The following is an 18,296-nucleotide window of genomic DNA, read 5'->3' as shown; positions in this document are numbered from 1 at the left end:
GTTTTAGCAAAACTTTGGAATATTGTATTGCATCTTGTGTAGCGTTTTCTCTTTCCTTGTTTTCTTGCTTAGCTTGTAGAAATAATGAACTTAATAAGTGGAGTGAGCTCCTTCACCAGCGTTGAACGACTTCAAGTGCAAATAAACTTCACAACGCAAAAAAGTAATTAATTTAACTACTGTCTACAATTTGTAGTTCAACCTAAAGTAATATCTGCATCATTTTCACACGTACAAATATTCGTTCTGTTTCTTTGCACCAGCCTTAGACAAAGCTGTTAGAGATAGTCGAGGTACATATTCCAACAAATTATTATTAGGTAAATTCTACAATTGACTTCCAGTCCTCCCCAATATATCCATTTCCAAAGCTAGAAGGTGCTCGCAGGATATGTCGCTCTCTCCTCCTGATGCTGTACTCTTCCCTCAGTGATTCAGAATATAGGGGTACATGTGATAGAATCGGATGACACCAAGTCATATCTATTGTCAGATTCGGGCACGAGAAAACGATTGTATATTTCAGGTCGTGAAGAAGACCTGGTCCCTCTTCCATACTTGTAAGCCGTTATTGCACTAAACTTGGAGGCTGAGGAAGAAGTAGAACGATAATGCGCTTTGCTTGTATTAACTTAACTACTAGGAATGAGAGGTGAAGGCTAATCATGCAAGCAAACAGACCCCTACTAGTTCCAGTCTGCGGTTTTCGAATAACGAGGAATCTAATGGAAGATTAAGCCTCAGGGAAACACATATTATGCGGTTCTTCTGGATTGTGAGAAAAGCGGATGTACTGTGGAAGCGTTCGGACTCGTAAAGGGGATTCGAGAGGTCAAGAAACCGCCGGCAACACATTTGATGAAATTATCCCAATTTTGACGCAAGGAATTCGTTCTAGAAACTCACCGCGGTTCCCAAGGCAGGTGGTAGTTGAAGCGCGGATATGTGGTAAGAGTATGGCTGCTCTGTTGAACTAAACAAACAATATGCCTCATAGAGTTTCCATCTCCGAAGGATCCGCATTGTGCATTTCGTTAGAAATTTCAACCCTTTTCTCTGGGTCGCGGGGCGGGCAGCGACGGAAAGAGAAGAGAGTCCCCCTTGATAAGATAGTTTTTTGCGATGAGGATTCTATCCCGGAAGAGAAAAGGCCGGGGAAGTAAACGCATGCTCTTTCTCCATATATTTCTTGAGTCCAGGACTATTGAAACTCTTCCACAGGCGTTATCTATAAAAGGGATTTGACTATCTCCAAACAGCCATCTTTACACTGTAAAAAAAAATCTTTCCCAGAAGGGAGAGAAGGGCCCTGCTAGAGTCCTCGTAGACCTCGCTCAACGTATTTTTTGAGCCCACGATCACCAAAGCTCTTTTTACTAAATTTATCGTGAGCGCCTCTAGAGGGGGGCTCGAAAACTACTACCATATCTTCGACTGCCTAACTTTATTCTCAAGAGAAAACCCTGGCGGAAGTAATCACAAGTGCCGCTTCATTGGGGATTTTCGAGGGCAGGAAATAAAGACAAGCTGTGGGACATTTTTTTAAGGCAGGCCTCATATCCCTCGGGTGGTAAGGAAGAAAGAAGGGAGGAAACTCCAGAGGCGGAGGAGCAGTGTTTAGATACTTCTTCCTGGCACTTCCTTACAGGTCCACTTCAATAATGGCCGTATACTGGTGAGAGACTTTCAACGAGTAAAAGGCTGTTTGTAAACGCTACAGAGCGGACCCGTGATGTCTTGAGTGGAAACGATACTCCTTTGATACACTGCACGATGGTCATTCTAAGAATCATGAAAGAGGGGGTTACATACGGCAGTCATCGAACATCGCACATCGCTTGTTTGCGTTGTAAATACGATAGAGATATGTGGGCGTGGCGCTATGTAGGAGAAGATGCCACGACACATGGAGAGAGATTTGGACGATTCGTAGTAGGACTAAAAGGGCAGACCTTACTTAACATGACATATAAAGAACACTACGTCTGTAGCTGGCATGCATTGGCGTTCCAATTACGTGCGTTAATACAACCTTGAAGTCCCCTCACTTTTGCTTCAACACCAAATAATATACAGGGCTTCCACAGTCGCTATCATCATGACTGAAATCCACAACAGGCACACATCTCAAGAGAGGACGGGCCTGAACTTAATGCACGTTACGAACACCATCAACACCCGAATAAACGCCCCGAGCCAACAAACCCCGGCTGATCATCCAGAATGGACGCTCAGGTCTAAAAGTATAGAAAAGGGTATACTTGATATGTAGAGTAGAATCCTCAAAACTCACGTTTCTGTTGTGTTGTACGCATCTTTACGTTTTCTGCACCCCACTCTCCCTCTTCTGCCGTCTCCGTTTCCGCGCATGATCCCTCAGTGCCTCAGGCGTAAGATACTCTTCTGGGGGTTCAAACTCATGTTCTTCGAATTCTGGTATCGGCTGTCCAAATGCACTTGCATTTCTGCCATGGCGATGTTTGCCAAGCGCAGTTGCCCGCAGGTGAGGTTTAGCGTAGAAGGATGTAAAAGGTGTCGTAGGCTCCGGCGGCAGAAGAAGCAAAAATCCTTGTGGTCTGGGAGGTCGCCGCGGTTTAGGAGGGGGGGCTTCTTTCTCACGCTGGTGCTGCTCTGAAATCCTAGTAGAGTCTACACCATTAGGGCTAACGACGTCAGAATCTTCATCTTCGTCTTCGTCGTCGTCGTCCTCACCCTCCTCACGAGCAGCAAGGGCGGCTTCCTTCTCAGCCCGCAGACGCTTCTCCTCTTCCTTCCATATCCGGAATTTGTCCACCAATGCCTCGACTTCTTTGACGAAGTAGTCCCGCTTCGGCTCCCAGTCTTTCCGCTCACCGTCCGTGACGCCGGTTATGCCCATTACTTTGAGCCAGTCTGGCCCCTGCAGCCCGTCGAGTAGCCGCTCGAGCTGCACTTTTTCATGCATGGCACGCTCTTTTTCAATATTGCGAAGCTGTTTCTCTTTGCGTTCGGCCCGGCGGTGTTGGATGAGGTAGACCGGGTCAGCGAGAGGGTCTTCTTCATTATCGCTGCGGAGGTGGCGGGCTATGGTGGAGTAGTCGAGGACTTGGAAGGTGGTTGAGGCCTGCGAGGAATGCAGAGGGGCCGGATAGACGACATTTTGGGGAGTGCGGGCTCGAGACTTCCGAGACCGGTTGGGACTGGCAGAAGGGCGTGATGGCGTGGATGTGGCTAGCTCAGAGGGTTTGGTGGTCTTGAGAGGCTCATCGACAACGTAGATTGGTGTTTCGAGATCGAGGAACTCTGTAGTAGTCAGACTCCACCCCAATTGCAATGCCGTGTACAGAAGGAGCATACCTGGGGGCTGAGGCACATCCGCAATGATATCGTCATAGTTCGAAAAGTAGATGGATAGGTCGCTCTTTAGCCGCGACCCGCCGTCCTGACTGCGTAGGCTCCTCTTGTCCTGTGTCTGCGTCGTCTGTGTAGCCGCTGACTGCACTGGGACGGTGAGACCTGCTACTACTACTGCGGCCCCAATCCCGTTTGCCGCCTTGGGGGTCGATACACCAGAAGGATGCTCATCCTCACCGATGCCCAGCTTAGTCGGGACTCCGTTGGTGACTTGCAGCAGCTTGCCATGTGGTTGTGTCACTGTGACTTTGGTCGGGGGTCTCGTGTCGGCTATCGTGGTTGTCGCGTCAGCACTCAAGGCCGCTGTTGGCCTCTTCCTCGAGTTCGCCCTCGCGAGCGGCGCCGGTACAGCCTTGCCCAATGTCGCAGCCGGCGTGACAATTGCTGCGGGTGCAGGCTCGTCATTAAGGGCGACCAGCGGCGCGCCTCTCGACGACCGGCGCGTCGAGACGGCCGTATTGTTGTGCTGCGTGTGGGTGCTGTTCTCGTCGGTCGTGGCAGGCGACTTGCCTTGCCTCCCGCGCCGCTCAGTAGAAGAGCGCAGAGGAGGCCGTGACAGATTGGCCATGGTGAGCATCGCTATATTCGCTGTCCTCGCGGGCTCATCATTTCCTCACAATTAGCGCAGGGAATCGGCCATTGAGAGGTCGTGATTCCGTGGTTGCGGCATGAACTGAAGGGTAAAGGGGGTGGTTCGTCTGGGCTGTTTTCTCAGGCGAAGCTGCCTTGGTGCGAGGTGCGCGCAGATGTGCATGCTGAGGCCTGGAGACGTCACAATTCAATTCAGATCCCTCGGACAGTCCAATTATCCAATTATTCTCTATACCAGAACATTCTTGAGGAAATAATTAGCGAATTAAATTTCGAGATTTCTTGAAGAGAGCCGGAGAACAACGCCACAGCCGGCGTGGGCCAATCATTTGCGCGGATGTGTTTTCCGAACTTCTTCACCTCAACGTCCGGATACCGTTCACTGAAGGATTGGCGATTGTCCGGTATGCTGATTGACGGGCCCTATGGCTTCTGCTCGCTATTGGTGGTATCATTCAAGCCTTTGATATTGTGTTAATCAATGGTCGACCCAGGGCCGTCATCCTGTAGCTCCTGTGCCCCGACAGTCTCAAGATTCCATAACTTTTGATAACGCTTCCGCACACCGCCTGGTCTTCTCCTTCATTCAGGTATAGATCCTAAAGAAAAGGTCTGTATTTATTCATGTCCAAGAAGTCCAATAATTATATATTCACAAGGAAGCCATTAAAATATGTACTTTCGTTCCACACTCATGAGAACAAAAACTCCTTCAAGACTGGCGATCCCGCAAACTCAGGGTTTAGCAGGATGCAGCTAAAAATAGTCAGCACGATAAATGCTAGCGTGGCCTTGAACAAGTTGTCGGAACGTACTTGAGGAAGTAGGACAGGCCGGCCTTCCGTCTTTCTAGAAACCTCGAACGAAAACGAGCTATTTGGGTCAATATCGATATCAAAGTGTGGTTCGGATCGGGCAGGTGGGGTGAGCTGGAGAATGGAGGGTGTATGGGCAGGTGACTTACATATGACTGATTTTGGCGGCAACGGAGGGATGGCTCCATCTGCATGCGGGAATGTCTCAACCAGCTTTTGCCGCAGCTCGTCGAACTCTGAAAACCTATGGACCTGTGAGCAACGGGGCGCTTGGCCGGCGAATCGTGATGATCTGCTCTTCTTACCTCTTCATTATTTTCATCGGGCCGCCCTGAGGCTCGTTAGTGCATATATATGAGAACACGGGTGGCATATTGAACAACACCACCCGTCATGCGGCTCGGAGAAACTCACATCTAGGGTCTCGACGGTGCAGTTCCACACGACGTAAGCTCCTAGACCTGGCGCGCTGCCGCTCACAATCACATAATCGTCAATAGATACATGTTTTGCCCACAGGGCCTTGCATTGCTCTGATCCTTCGTCGGTGTGATCTTCGAGAAGGATGGGCTGCGGGCGAGAGACGTTGTCTGTAGATGCGTAACTCAGACTACTGTCGCTTCTTTCATGGCGCTGCCAGAATGGCGGGATGATGCTGTTGCGCTCTGGCCGGACAGTGGCGGGCTTGGAGTCGCCCGCATCGTCTTGACCAGATGGCGGGCGGAGGTGGGTGACAGTTTCAGAGTCCGCAGACTCCATCCATCTAGTGGATTGAGTAGCCGGAAAGGCGGGTGGCGCGTCCAACAGAGAGGCCGTTTGAGCGCTGGTAGGGAGCGTTCTGGGTATGAGGGGTAGATATGGGATGTCGTGGTGCAGCGACGGCATGCAACAACGAGATATTTTAGTGTCGTTGAGGGTGAACGAGGTCAAAAATTACGTTGTTTCGATTCTCCGCAAAAGTACGGGCATTTGGAGACAGGGATCAGCCCATGCCCGATCTGAACCCTCGAAATATCGAAGGCCGGGGGTGCAGGCTGGGCAATGTGTGAGTGGGCAATTCACTCCTGGGGCGCTGGTCGGTCGACGGCGATCCCTGCTCCCGGCCGAGCTTGTCTGGCAGCCGAGAGCTCTGGGACCACAATTTTTAGACATTCACTCCGCAAAGACACGGTAAGCGGCCACAATGCCACGGTCCCGCCACAGGGAATGCACGCAGTACACCCTCAGCGGGCTCCAGCTGCGTCAAAACGAAACACTAGAGTAGGCTGGAATACTCGGCTCGCTGTAAGCCATGGCGTGCGCACGACCCGCGCGCAAGGAGTGACTGATCTCCACTAGCCCCCAGCCATCCCTGGTCTCCCTTTTATCAAGACGGGTGTCTGACCTTCTTCTTCCTCTGTCTACGCCCACACTCGCTTTGGGGAGAAACAGCAGCTTGGGAGACGACGAGACGTTACGTTTTCTTCTGATACATATTTCCCTTTGCTTAAATACTGTCGCTGTCCGTATACCTTTGTAATACTCCATACTCACGCTTCTTTCCGGGCTTGCTGCAACGCAAACCAGTCAAACCGTAGGTGCATGCCAGTCATTCCCCAGCCAACGCTGCACGGCGTCGGACTTTCCCACTGACCCCAAGAAGCTTCAAGCTGACCTCTTCACCGCAGTCAAGCCTCCTCCCCCAGGAAATCAATCACATCCTCATAATGCGTTCCATCATCGCCGCCTTTAGCCTGCTCGCAGTCGCCGGCTTCTCGAGAGCCCAGATTGACCCATCCACTGTTCCACTCTCCCTCAGAGGTAGTTGCCTGTGCCGAGACATGTGCGTGCTAGCTCTGACGTTTCCTAGATACCTGGTGTTTCAACCAGAAGACGCAATGCCCTCTTATCTGCACTCAGCAACCCGGCGTTAATGACCTCTCACCCGAATCAAATGAGTGTGACCCAGTAAGTTGCAAGCTCTATTACCGTCCCAAGGCACAAGAGGAGGCGGCCAATTCCATGTCTCAATATGCTATCCGCAAGGTTGAGCGGCACCACTTGCGTCGACCGAGTTTGACAGGCTAGCTCCTCGCTCTTCCCCCACAAACCTGTAGCCCCTTCCTCCTATACCTGTCGCCCTTTCCACGCTCCCTCGACCTCTACACCAACTCTTCACAAGCTGACAACACGACCAGGACACTCTTGTCTACTCCTGCGTCTGCTCCAACGGTGTCACCCCCAACGTCACCCAATACTCGCTCACCATCCCATACTACATCTGCACAGAGCAGGCCAATCAGTGCGTTACAGCTTGCGGACTGGGCAACAATGCCTGTTCCGATAACTGCCGGTATGTTTTCCCTCGACTCTTATTCCCCCCAATTCCCCAAACACGCGCTCATTCCAACCAAAGAACCCAACACCCCTGTGGCGCACAACACCCCAACCCACCCAACTCTTCCATCTCGACCACCATGCCCGCCACCTCCACACCAACAGCTTCAAGCACCAAGGTCCCTGTCAGCGGCTTCGGCGGCCCGGCTGCTACAACCGCAGCAGGTGGCAAGGGCGCTGCTTCGGCAATGCTCAACCTCGGACAGAGCTACGGCATGGCCGTCATCTTTGCCGGCGTGTTTGCCGGGTTCGCGATTATCTTGTAAAATTGATGAAAATGGATCTTTCCTGGGATTTTCGTTTCGACGACGTTTCAGCTACTACTCAGTCAGTTTTCACCCGGCTGTCTGTCTGTTAGTCATGCATGCATAGCGTTTGGTACTGCGTGTTTCGGTGCACCTACTATCCTTTCTATTCTGTCTTGGAATGTATCCCCTTATGGGCTCGTCGGTCCTTTCACTTTCACCTTAGATGCGAAGCAATTAATCGAGACTTTCAAGCGGATGCTTTGGAGCAAGAGATGGGAGAGATATGGGGTTTAGCGATTTAGGTTCTTGAGCACTGCGTGTGAAGGGGCCTATGGGTAAAAGTAATTCTAGTGAGTATAAGTATGTGTTGAAATGTAATAGGAGCACAGCAGAGGGGTTAAAGAGTTGATGTTGTTTGATGTTGAACGCTTGTCTCTGAAAATATCTACTGGCTTTGTCTCGATGTGATGTGATGTTAGCTCGAGGTGATACTGGCGGCGTCATGCCGTGCCAACGGTACTCGATCCTTTCCCGGGCGTGCTACTGTGGAGTCCATGGCTTGCAAGGACTGTAGCAACTCTCTGAATTCATCCATGCATTGCCATGTTAGGTGTTGGTAACTACCGCCACAGTAGTAGTTATCCGAACCTTGTACTCCCTACCCCAAACACTGTTCTTCATGACACAGGGGTATCCTACCCTTTTCCGATGGAAAAAGAAGTCTAGCCCAATCCTTGCGCCAAACCAGTTATCCATGCACAGCACACGGCCACCATCTAACGTTCCGCTAATATATGCAAGCCCAACGGTTGTAGAAAGCAAAAAAAAAGAAGAACTAGAATCAAAATCCAAGACTCCAAAACCTGATTCGGAACAAAAAGGAAAAACCTTTTGACTATTCCTGCCACCCACCCATTAACCAGAAATCTCTAAATTACGGCCTCTAGAATAGACTAGCTGCTCAAGAATTATTTCTGAAGTAAAAAGAGTGAGATACAAACTAAGACGCAACCGAACATAATAGAAAAAAGAACATCAAGCAGCACTTTCCAAGAAAATGTGACTTATGAGGAACGCTGATAGATAGGCCATGACATAAACGAGAGTGTTTTGGTATTTTATGCTGACAGATTTCCGACATCTGCATAGCAGAAACCCGGGTCTCCAGTATTCAAGGTCAAAATATTTCAAACTAGAACTTTGTAGGCAGGGTGGGCCACTGCCGCTAAACTACCAGGCGATACGCGAGTGTTCCATGTGGCAAAAGGTTAACCTTCCACCGTGCACAACAGAAGAATATATATATGCACATAGAAATGCACGCGCATCAACTTGAATACATGAACTTAGTGCAAATATTGAGATTTTCGACTACAGTACAACAATAAACGAAAGTAGTCTGCCAAATACTGGTGTGATATGGTTGTGATCCCTTCCCCTCCCTGTAAGAGGAATAGAAAAAAAAACCTGTTTTATTGAAAAGGAGATAGAAGTGAGTGTGAGTGTGGTTGGAATGATCATATGAAAGGATTAGGAAAAGAAAGGGGAGGAGGAAGAAAGAACGAAGGGTATCGAGTCATTTCCCCTTGTAACAAAGGTGAAAGGGATATGGTCTAGGTCTCCCCTGCGCCTTGACATGATTAATGGATAATATCGGTATGAAGGCCGGGCCGTCATATCTTCGAATGGGAGACGGAACACAAATATTCCACGCGGCTCCTTCCTTAGACTTTCGTGGTTTACCTATCTACCCGAGTCAATCTCCTCCCCCTCTCAGTCCTTGCCTCAAGCACAGAATCCCGGCCCGCATCACAACCACCAAACCCCCCCCTCACAGCCTCCACCTCCCAACTAAACTTAGCCTGCCTCTGCTCCAACTCATGTTTCTCGCCACCCACCTCTATCTTCTTGAACCCCAACCCATCATTCTGACTTGCATTATCCTTCGCTGTAATCTGTGCTTTGCTGCTGAGCGCTGGACTTCGGTTTCCCGCACTCGGACCCACCCTCCCTGACCCCCCAAAGCGCAACGGAATTGGAAGATGTATTGAAGAGTGCGTTGTGGAATGTGCGTTAATATGATGCGAACAGAGTGGATATCCCGGGTCGAGCAACGCCGTGTTTGAGTATGAGGGCGTTAGGGAAACAGGACTCGTTGTTGGGGAAGGGAGAGAAAGTGAAGCAGTGGAGCTATCGCACAACAGAGGTGCTAGCTCTGTGTCAAGAGGCGGCGACAGCGGGTATAATGGCGCGGGCTGTAAAGCCAGGAGACTCGGGCTACGAGATTGTTCGTCTAGGGGCGAAGCTCCGGGGCCGTTGTCGTCGTCTGTGGGAGGTATGTGTAATGGGATCATGGAGGAATTGGGCGAGGGGCTAAAGGTCGCATGAGGGATGTTTTGAAGCGAGAGGCTGTCGGAGCGTTGGTCGCTGTCGGGGAGCACGCCGAGGTTGTTGAATGAGGGGCTAAATGAGAGATTTGGTGCCGGGCCGAAGAGATCAGGATTTGAGATCGATACTGTGGACGACGTGATACTGGGTCGCCGTCTGCCGTTTGTAGGTACCTGAAAAGCTGGAGGTGGGCTAACTAGTGTCCGCGGAGAAGGTGCACGCGATGTGCGCCGATGATGCCTAGGGAATTGACATGGTTTTTTTCCCTTTCCGCACGCTCTGTTGAGGCTCCGGAAAGGACTGGAGAGGAAGGTTGGGAGACTTGGGCCATGGCTGGACTGAGGACGGCTACGCTGCCCTACCGCTGGACTTGGACTCCAATCACGCAGCTTTCGCCAGCGATGCGGCTCTGTTCCAGACTCTGCATTTGTCCAAGGCGTTGGCGTGTTAGTCTCGGTCTGAACGTGGGTGCTAGGACCAGGACTGCGTCCTCGTGGAGTTGCGAGTCGGCTGCTATGCTTGGACTCGAACACACATGATCGATTGTGGTAGTTCTCGGAGCGCCAGTATGTGCTTGGGCCATCAAAGCTCTCCAATTCGTCGACACTGCGGTTTATGAAGCGCAGTGTGCCGAGCTCTGCGAGTGGCTCGATGGAGGCACTAAGATGGAGTCGTTCTCCGTACCAGTGGGGATCGTTATGCAAGCTAGCAAGAGGCTGGAAGGGATTTGATGAAGACGGGAACTCGTTAGGACTGGTGGGTGCCGAGGTATCCCACATTGTTGAACCCTTTCGGCGGCGAGTGACCGTAAAGAAAGATTTCTTAACCCCGGAGACGATGCTGCCGAAGGTTGATGAGCGTCTCTTAAGTTCCCTCTCATGTGATTTCTCCTGAGATCCTGGACCTGATGTGTTACTGGAGTCAATACGCTTCTTTGCACCGTCGCCGTCGAGCGACGGCTTCTCACACATTCCCTGCTGATTGCTGCCTTCATTGTTTGGCATCTCATAACCCTCATTCCTAGGAGCCTTGAAGCTAGGGAATTTGAATTTCGCCAGTGTGCCGAATGGGGAACTCTTGCGACGCACCTGTCGAGATGCTATTGGGCGGTCGCAATCATCGTAGCTGTCAGTTAGGGAAACAGTCAGATTTAGGTCATCGTGAGTTTGTTTTCGTTTCTGGAGTCGGGATGAATGTTCAGGTTCAAAATGGTGGGGAGCGAGCCATTCTGTGGATTGGTTACTCATGGTAGTCCACACCACAGGGAAACCAGATGTTAAGAGGACGGGGATGATGTCTGGCTGGATGGGAAGCATGAAATGCGGAGAGGAAGAAAAAAAAAGGATAGCAGATGATCTTCCAAGAAAAGGAGGAAAGTTACAAGGTAGAGGAGCGAGTGTGTTTAGATGACGAGTGAGGTTTCAGGAAGCTCGAGAAGCAAGAGGACAGATCGTATGAAAGGGAGAAGTTTGGACAAGCTCAACGAACATGCCCGAGACTGAAATCTGCCAAGTGGCCCCTGGAAGCTCGACTGTGGTTGAATCGTCTTCCAGAATCCCTTCCCGTGCGAATGGTCGTCATCGCATTGTCTTCAACTACATCTGAGCAGTCAATTGCAGCGCTAAATCGGCAGTCTACCAGACTCTGCTAGTGCCAAGTATTGGTCTTGTAACGTGGTAAGCCCGGATATTGGAGCTCAACAGAGAGCTCAACTGGGAGAGAGAGGGGTTAGCGCATCACCGTGAGGTTCGCTCAGGACAATTCGTTGATGAGGATTGTACTTGTTGAAGCTTAAGCTGTCTTTAAGGGGTTCCACGAAGCCGAATGTCGAGGAGAAATAACACCATCATCATCGAAATGTGGTGGATAATAACTGTGGACACCCGTCAATTATTGCTGCTAGGGACAGAAAGATAATGGCCGTGTGGTTAAGCCGCAGGCGAGCCATGATGATCGATTTTGGATGGCCCGTGACACATGACACGAGATTCTCCAAGGCTCCCCTGCCTATTCGGCCGAATGCAAACATCACAAACTCGGGGCTTTCTAGCACTTGAGGTTCCATGACACCACACCACCGCTCATCTACCACTGCCAGTGAGGCCAATTGTTTTCCCTGACCCATGAATCCCACCACTCGAGGCTTGAAATGCCGCCTCGACTCCAATTGAATGCATTGGCTGCTTTTCCTCCATTGCCTATCGTTAGATTGAGAGTTCAATTCCAACGGCGGCTGGCTTCAAGCTCCACACCAGACATCTATGATGTAGTTTGCGTTGGTGGTGGCCCCGCCGGATTGAGTCTGCTTACTGGACTGCGGAATTCAAAAATTACCTCAAACCTAAAGGTGGCTCTCGTCGATGGCCAGGATTTACAGAAGAATCGCCTGCGGAAGGACGCCAGTTTAGAGAGCTTCTCAAACAGATGCAGCTCCCTCACGCCGGCCTCTGTGAAGAACCTCCAAGGTACACTCTCCTCCCCTTGCCAACTACCTTCCTGTTTCTTTTCTAATGACCCTCTTCGCAGAGATTGGAGCCTGGTCCCATGCCGCCCAGGCTCGGATTCAACCGTATCAGGAAATGCAAGTATGGGATGGTATCTCCGGTGCCCGAATATCGTTCGACTGGGACTCGGCGCGCCCTATCCTTTCCCCGCGAAGCCCAACCCAACCTACTACAATAGCGTATATGATCGAAAACATAAATATTACCTCAACTCTCCTCTCCCGTCTCGAGGAACTAGGCGGCGTCCACATATTCTCTTCGCAGAATGTTTCTTCCATTGCCCTCGGCACCGAAGCCCCGGACGTCGATCTCTCCTCCTGGCCTGTTCTCACGCTCTCGTCCGGCAAGCAGCTTGCGGCGAGGTTATTAGTCGGCGCAGACGGCGCCAATAGTCCCGTCCGTACCTTCGCCGGCATACCGTCGCGTGGCTTCGACTACAGCCGCCACGGACTCGTCGCCACACTCAAGCTAGCTGGTCCTGGGTGGGGTGGGCCAGATCACAAAATCGCATACCAGCGTTTTCTGCCTACCGGGCCAATCGCCATGTTACCTCTGCCCGGGAACGTGGCGAGCTTGGTATGGAGCACGACGCCTGAGCGTGCGGCGAAGCTGAAAGCATTGCCAGAGAGCGACTTTGTGGCCATGGTAAACGCGGGATTCCGACTCTCGGCCACGGATCTTGAATTCTTGCACACGATGTCGTCAGGGCAGGAAGAAGAAGTCGCTTGGCGGGAGCAACACACGTCGCTCGACACCCACACCATCCCGCAAAAGGTCACAGCCGTGCAATCCGGAACCGTAGCTTCGTTTCCCCTCAAACTGCGTCATGCGGACACCTACACCGGCGAGCGCGTCGCACTTGTCGGTGACGCTGCCCATACCATCCACCCGCTTGCAGGCCAGGGCTTGAATCAAGGTCAGGGCGATGCGGCGGCACTCGTGCGTACCATTTCACGTGCCGTGCAGACGGGGCAGGATATCGGATCGGTACTAGCACTGGAGAGTTATAATAGCGAGCGGTATGCAGAGAATAATGCCATGTTGGGCATTTGCGATAAACTGCATAGGCTGTATAGTGTGGAATCGGGGCCGGTGGTGGGTTTGAGGACTTGGGGGCTCAAGGCTGTGGATGCAGTGGGGCCTCTGAAGGGCTTCTTTATGAATCGGGCGGCGGGTGGCGTCTAGATCGGGCCTTCAAAGAATAGCTCTGCGTATATAGTGTATAAATACTACAAGACAATCGAGATATTCCCTTAGCTGACTGTTCTGGTGTGTGAATGGACGCGACCCCCGACGAGTTTTCAGTATAGAGGAATATCTCTATTTTCATCCCCTTTGATGTGTTCGCGGTGCACACACAATGGTTCCTGTTTTGGTTGACCACTTTGATCCTTAATCAGCATTACTGCAGACAGCTTAATTGACCTATCCTGCCACCTCTGGGTACCGAGGACCAACACTTACCCCCTGCTCTCATAATATTTAAGACAGTATCGTGCTTCTCCCTTCGCCCGGACCTCACGGACAGCAATTCCTCTGCCGTCTACTCCTCTCGTTGTTCCCTCGTCTAGTTGTGTTCTTGTCGCGTTCCTTGCTCATCTTCCAAAACGCGAAGAAGTCCTTAGCTCGGACTGGGAAGGTATCGCAACACCGAAGATGCAAGTGGCGATTCTCGTGCAAAGAGTTAAGGAACACCAACAGGCATCTCCCTCACGTAATGCCGGCATGTTCTCGGCTTGAAGGCTTGGTCATCGCCGGGGGGGGCAAGGACCTCTTGGATCGACAGGGAACGTTTGACAGCTTGCAATGTGCACAGCTCCGTCACCCTCCTTCAACCCGTCAACCGATCCATCCAGCGCGTACGGCAAAATTGCTTGGGTGGTCATGAATAGACTCCGCAATATTTCGCAGTCTAGGATTGGCCGCGCCATATTGGGTAATAAATCCTCCTTGCCACTGTACAATTTCCTGAACTCGGTAGTTGTAAGAAAACACCAAGTATGGATCTGTACCACCTTACGCTATCCATCTTAAAGCGATGCACACAGCCTGACTTCACTCGTTGTCCCAATACTGTGTCATTCTGCCAAGCTATAGACATATCTCTCGCCCAAGATGATTTTGTCCATCCTCGTTGCCTTTGCGGCCCTCTCTGAGGCCCTTCCTCAAGCTGGTGGTGGTGGAGGGTCAACTATGTTACGCTTTGGATGCTCACAGGTCGTCATTGACCGCATCGATCCCCTTGTCAACCCCGGCCTTGCGCCGTCACCACACATGCATCAAGTTGTAGGAGGAAACGCCTTTAATGTCTCAATGCCCGACACAGATATCAGCAACATTGCAACTTGCACCACCTGCAGTTACGCCGACGACTTCTCGAACTACTGGACTGCCAACCTGTACTTCAAGGCCCGCAATGGTACATACAAGCGCGTGCCTCAGGTCCCCAATAGGTACCTCTCTGCGATTGTTACATAAGTATGACAGATCCCGCTAACGGACCCTCCCAGAGAGCTCTTCAATGACAAGTACACTGCGAAAACCCAGGGCGGTTTTGTTGTCTACTACGTTTCCTCCGGCAAAGGCAAGGTCACGGCTTTCAAACCTGTAAGTTTCACTTCGTTCTATAAATGGAATAGCTTCTCGACGCTGACTTACCTTTAGGGATTCCGCATGCTTGTTGGCGACGCTATGCAGCGTACAAAGATCGGTAGTGGAAAGAAGTCGCAGTCATGCTTCCGTTGCTACAGCGGCCCCAACTTTGGAGGCGACAATGCGGCCCCTTGCCAAGATGCAAAGTACGTGTCTTAGTTCCGTCCCCATTGCTCATACTAACGAGAGTGTAGGCTGGATACAGAGGCTTTCCCCACAGGGCCATGCCCTGGTGGTATCCGGTCTAACATCCTATATCCGACGTAAGTCATTTGCAACCTTGCCTGGCTGGCGTGAAGGCATTAACGGCAAGTACAGATGCTGGGATGGCAAGAACCTAGACTCTCCTGACCACAAGTCTCACGTTGCCTATCCATCTAACGGACCCGCGCTATTCACCGGCAGCAGTGTTGGTGGAGCCTGCCCCTCGACTCACCCTATTCATATTCCACAAATCATGCTAGAGGTACGCGATCTGACACATAAAACTTCTTCGCTCGTGTTAACATTTAGTCTCAGATTGTTTGGGATACCACGAAATTCAACAACAAGGCTGAATGGCCTGCCGATGGTATGTACTCTCCAATCTAGATCTATACATGCTGCAGAGATAACATGTTTCAGGATCTCAACCCTTCGTCCTCAGCACAGGCGACAACACTGGTTATGGCCAACATGGCGATTACGTGTTTGGATGGAAGAACGATTCTCTCCAAAAGGCCATGGATGATGCTAAAGGCTGCATGGGCGCTTCCTGCGCGGGCTTGAAGGCACAGGCTGCTGATGGAGGGAATGCCTGCAAAGTGTCGGTGAAGGTTAAGGAGGAGTATGATGGCTGTAAGTTGCCACCTGTCCCTATTCTGCTACTGGATCGTTCGAGATCTAACAACTGATTCATAGGGATGGATAAGTTACCTGGGATGTAAGAATGACAGACTGGACTGATTCATTGGTGGAGAAGAGTATTCATATCCCGAGACCGAACGTTGCCTCCTTTTTTGCTAGCTGTACCTCAATAGATATCAGAGATATGAAAGACTCTTTACAGTAAAGTTTTAGAATTTCATCAATGTAGCACTTGATGGCTTACTCTGTTCGATAATAAGTAGATTTATGAAGCCAAAAAGAGGGTGATTTTGCAGCCTAACTCGATTCGAGCTAGAGAGACACTCGAGTCCTTTTCCTCATTCAAGCTAAGCCGAGCTCTAGCCTGAATTTCTCCATCCGTCTTGACCCGATATTAACGATTTTGTGCTTGTACTAAAGCACTTATCCAATGGGCCAGCTCCTTAGCTTTACCACAGGCCAATTTTACATATTCTAAAGTTGAGTGCGCATTTCGAAGGAATGCAGGGTGTGCGGGGAGGCGTACAGCCAACAACCCCCACGAGACAGGATGTTTACAACTTTAGTTTAGGTACAGTTAAACGGCTACGTAGGCTTTAGGTATGGGGGATACACAATATTAGGATTCCTAGTTACCGTAAAACCAGCCTATTGTCGAGATTTTGTTTACTACAACGGCGGTTTACAAACCATTAAAGAGAATTTAGCTGTAGGTTAATCAAGCATGAGGATATGTTAGAGTGGACCAATAGACAAGGGACAATCTGCAACTCTGATACTCCCTGTAGAGGTCGTTCCTAACAATCTCTAGTCAAATGACATCAGCATCAGCCGTCCTTGCGACATCGGCATCGGCGATTGCCTCTTTGAATGGACGCTGCCCCACCACTGCCCCTCCATCTAAACTTCCTTTAAGCTTCACAATAACCTAGCTCCCGCTTGCCCCAGTCTGTTCTCATATAGTAATGGCAGACCATGAAAAGCAAATTGAAGGGTTTGGAAAAGATGATGATTTCTGGCTATTTGGATATGGGCAGGTCTTCCCCTTAGCCTCCCTGGGAAGTCATGCACAAAAGCTAATACGATGGATTGCATATAGGAGTCTAATATGGAAACCACCGCCACACTATGGTACGTCCTCAATCTCAAGTTACCAAACAAAGAAAACCAGCCCATCAGCTGGTGGAATCAGCCCGCTGACGAGAATGCTACTATATGTAGATCAGAGGATTCCGGGCTACATCGAGGGCTATGTACGGAGGTTCTGGCAGGTATGAAGTTCACAATGGTCACCGGATAAGGGAGTGTAGAGAGCTAAGAAGTCTGTAGGCTAGGTGAGTTGATCCAACCCCCCACAAAAATTCAGCGCGCGAAGGCGACAGACATTGCGGAAACCGAGGAGCTAATAGACTCTGGTGCTTAGCGAAGACCACCGCGGCACCCCTGAAGCTCCCGGACGTGTTGTTACGCTGATTGATAGGGCGCATTGGGAGACGTTGACTGACCATGTACAAACATATCCCAATCTCCCCTCTTCTGCCCTCTTCTCCCCTCTTCTCCCCTCTCCTCCCATATCATCTCATCCAAATCTAATAACCAAGCTCAGCATGCCTCAACCGAGAGGGTCTGGGGCGCCGCATATCACATTCCGTCTTCCAAGGTTGCTGAAGTCCGTTCATACCTCGATATCCGGGAAATAAACGGCTACAGCATCCAGTTTACGCCATTCCACCCTGCGCCCTTTATTGTTTCCATCAGCTCTCCTCCTTCAATTCCAGCTCCAACACCCACAACCCAAGGTCACACTTACAATCACAAACCCACTAGCTCAATAACCGCGCACACCGAAATCTTCGCTCGACCGCTTTCCACACCATCGCCAATAATCTGCCTCGTATACATCGGACTCCCCTCCAACCCGCAATTCCTAGGACCCCAGGACCCGGATACGCTGGCGCGGCATATACTGAAGAGTAAAGGGCCAAGCGGAGAGAATAAGGAGTATTTATATTTGCTGGAGAGGAGTTTGCTGGAGCTAGGAGTGGATAGTGGAGATAGGCATGTTAGTGATTTGGTGAGAAGGTGTAAGGATATTGAGAGTGCGTACTTGAGCGAGGGGATGGAGGGGATAGATGCTAAGGCCGACAGTGGGGATGGAGGAACAGAGGAGACAGGGGAGACAAGGGAGAAGGCGGGGGAGGTGATAGGCGAGCGGTTGCATAAGGTTGGGAGTACAGAGGAGCAAGAGGAGGTTGAGAAATGATGGTTCAGTCACTAAAAAGAGCGACCTAAATACGATGTGATGCAGCGTGGTAATTCTCAGCGGATAACCTCGTGTCAAAGTGATGACGAGAATGAATTCGTGATGCTGCTTTCGGTGCCATCCACTGCAACCTGACGCCCTTGGAGCTGGGGAGCAAAGTCAAAGTCTTTCAAGACCCTCAATTGACTTTTCTGTGGCCCAGCCTACCCTGCAGCAGTGA

General features: G+C 50.7%; 8 protein-coding genes across 8 annotated transcripts; 4 read left to right on the top strand and 4 right to left on the bottom strand.

Moving 5' to 3' along the window:
* Positions 1-1,991: 1,991 nt before the first annotated feature.
* BDR25DRAFT_265671 (uncharacterized protein) lies at positions 1,992-4,072 on the bottom strand. The gene is made up of 2 exons (XM_033686931.1): positions 3,337-4,072; positions 1,992-3,282 (listed from the first exon to the last, which is right to left on the bottom strand). Exons 1-2 carry the CDS (start codon positions 3,968-3,970, stop codon positions 2,318-2,320), a joined length of 1,599 nt encoding a protein of 532 aa, XP_033544932.1. The 5' UTR covers positions 3,971-4,072; the 3' UTR covers positions 1,992-2,317.
* A 171-nt stretch (positions 4,073-4,243) lies between these two features.
* BDR25DRAFT_290656 (PX-domain-containing protein) lies at positions 4,244-5,808 on the bottom strand. Its single transcript, XM_033688533.1, has 5 exons — positions 5,214-5,808; positions 5,105-5,130; positions 4,949-5,043; positions 4,800-4,857; positions 4,244-4,740 (listed from the first exon to the last, which is right to left on the bottom strand). Exons 1-5 carry the CDS (start codon positions 5,682-5,684, stop codon positions 4,677-4,679), a joined length of 714 nt encoding a protein of 237 aa, XP_033544931.1. The 5' UTR covers positions 5,685-5,808; the 3' UTR covers positions 4,244-4,676.
* A 597-nt stretch (positions 5,809-6,405) lies between these two features.
* Positions 6,406-7,549, top strand: BDR25DRAFT_57522 (uncharacterized protein). Its single transcript, XM_033698765.1, has 4 exons — positions 6,406-6,599; positions 6,649-6,746; positions 6,977-7,131; positions 7,195-7,549. Exons 1-4 carry the CDS (start codon positions 6,506-6,508, stop codon positions 7,439-7,441), a joined length of 594 nt encoding a protein of 197 aa, XP_033544930.1. The 5' UTR covers positions 6,406-6,505; the 3' UTR covers positions 7,442-7,549.
* A 203-nt stretch (positions 7,550-7,752) lies between these two features.
* On the bottom strand, positions 7,753-8,944 carry BDR25DRAFT_357842 (uncharacterized protein; the record flags this gene model as incomplete). The annotated part of the gene is made up of 9 exons (XM_033695858.1): positions 7,753-7,770; positions 7,811-7,914; positions 7,944-8,004; positions 8,072-8,210; positions 8,279-8,318; positions 8,470-8,621; positions 8,658-8,696; positions 8,764-8,855; positions 8,891-8,944. 9 exons carry the CDS (start codon positions 8,942-8,944, stop codon positions 7,753-7,755), a joined length of 699 nt encoding a protein of 232 aa, XP_033544929.1.
* Positions 8,838-11,936, bottom strand: BDR25DRAFT_394887 (uncharacterized protein; the record flags this gene model as incomplete). Its single annotated transcript, XM_033698340.1, has 7 exons — positions 8,838-9,170; positions 9,217-11,112; positions 11,223-11,400; positions 11,455-11,506; positions 11,552-11,562; positions 11,628-11,684; positions 11,719-11,936. 7 exons carry the CDS (start codon positions 11,934-11,936, stop codon positions 9,000-9,002), a joined length of 2,583 nt encoding a protein of 860 aa, XP_033544928.1. The 3' UTR covers positions 8,838-8,999.
* BDR25DRAFT_265666 (ubiquinone biosynthesis hydrox) lies at positions 11,858-13,560 on the top strand. The gene is made up of 2 exons (XM_033686930.1): positions 11,858-12,276; positions 12,338-13,560. The coding sequence occupies exons 1-2, from the start codon at positions 11,961-11,963 to the stop codon at positions 13,498-13,500; spliced, it is 1,479 nt and encodes a 492-aa protein (XP_033544927.1). The 5' UTR covers positions 11,858-11,960; the 3' UTR covers positions 13,501-13,560.
* Positions 13,561-14,430: 870 nt separating this feature from the next.
* On the top strand, positions 14,431-15,860 carry BDR25DRAFT_290650 (uncharacterized protein; the record flags this gene model as incomplete). The annotated part of the gene is made up of 7 exons (XM_033688532.1): positions 14,431-14,768; positions 14,826-14,922; positions 14,980-15,113; positions 15,162-15,230; positions 15,286-15,433; positions 15,487-15,538; positions 15,592-15,860. 7 exons carry the CDS (start codon positions 14,431-14,433, stop codon positions 15,858-15,860), a joined length of 1,107 nt encoding a protein of 368 aa, XP_033544926.1.
* Positions 15,861-16,778: 918 nt separating this feature from the next.
* On the top strand, positions 16,779-18,076 carry BDR25DRAFT_290648 (ChaC-domain-containing protein; the record flags this gene model as incomplete). Its single annotated transcript, XM_033688531.1, has 4 exons — positions 16,779-16,944; positions 17,035-17,084; positions 17,223-17,321; positions 17,420-18,076. The coding sequence occupies 4 exons, from the start codon at positions 16,779-16,781 to the stop codon at positions 18,074-18,076; spliced, it is 972 nt and encodes a 323-aa protein (XP_033544925.1).
* Positions 18,077-18,296: the final 220 nt, after the last annotated feature.

The sequence above is a fragment of the Lindgomyces ingoldianus genome, assembly GCF_010093535.1.
Source record: "Lindgomyces ingoldianus strain ATCC 200398 unplaced genomic scaffold BDR25scaffold_26, whole genome shotgun sequence".
Lineage (NCBI taxonomy): Eukaryota > Fungi > Ascomycota > Dothideomycetes > Pleosporales > Lindgomycetaceae > Lindgomyces > Lindgomyces ingoldianus.
The sequence above is the reverse complement of the archived record's forward strand: the minus strand, read 5'-3'. Positions and strand labels throughout refer to the sequence as shown.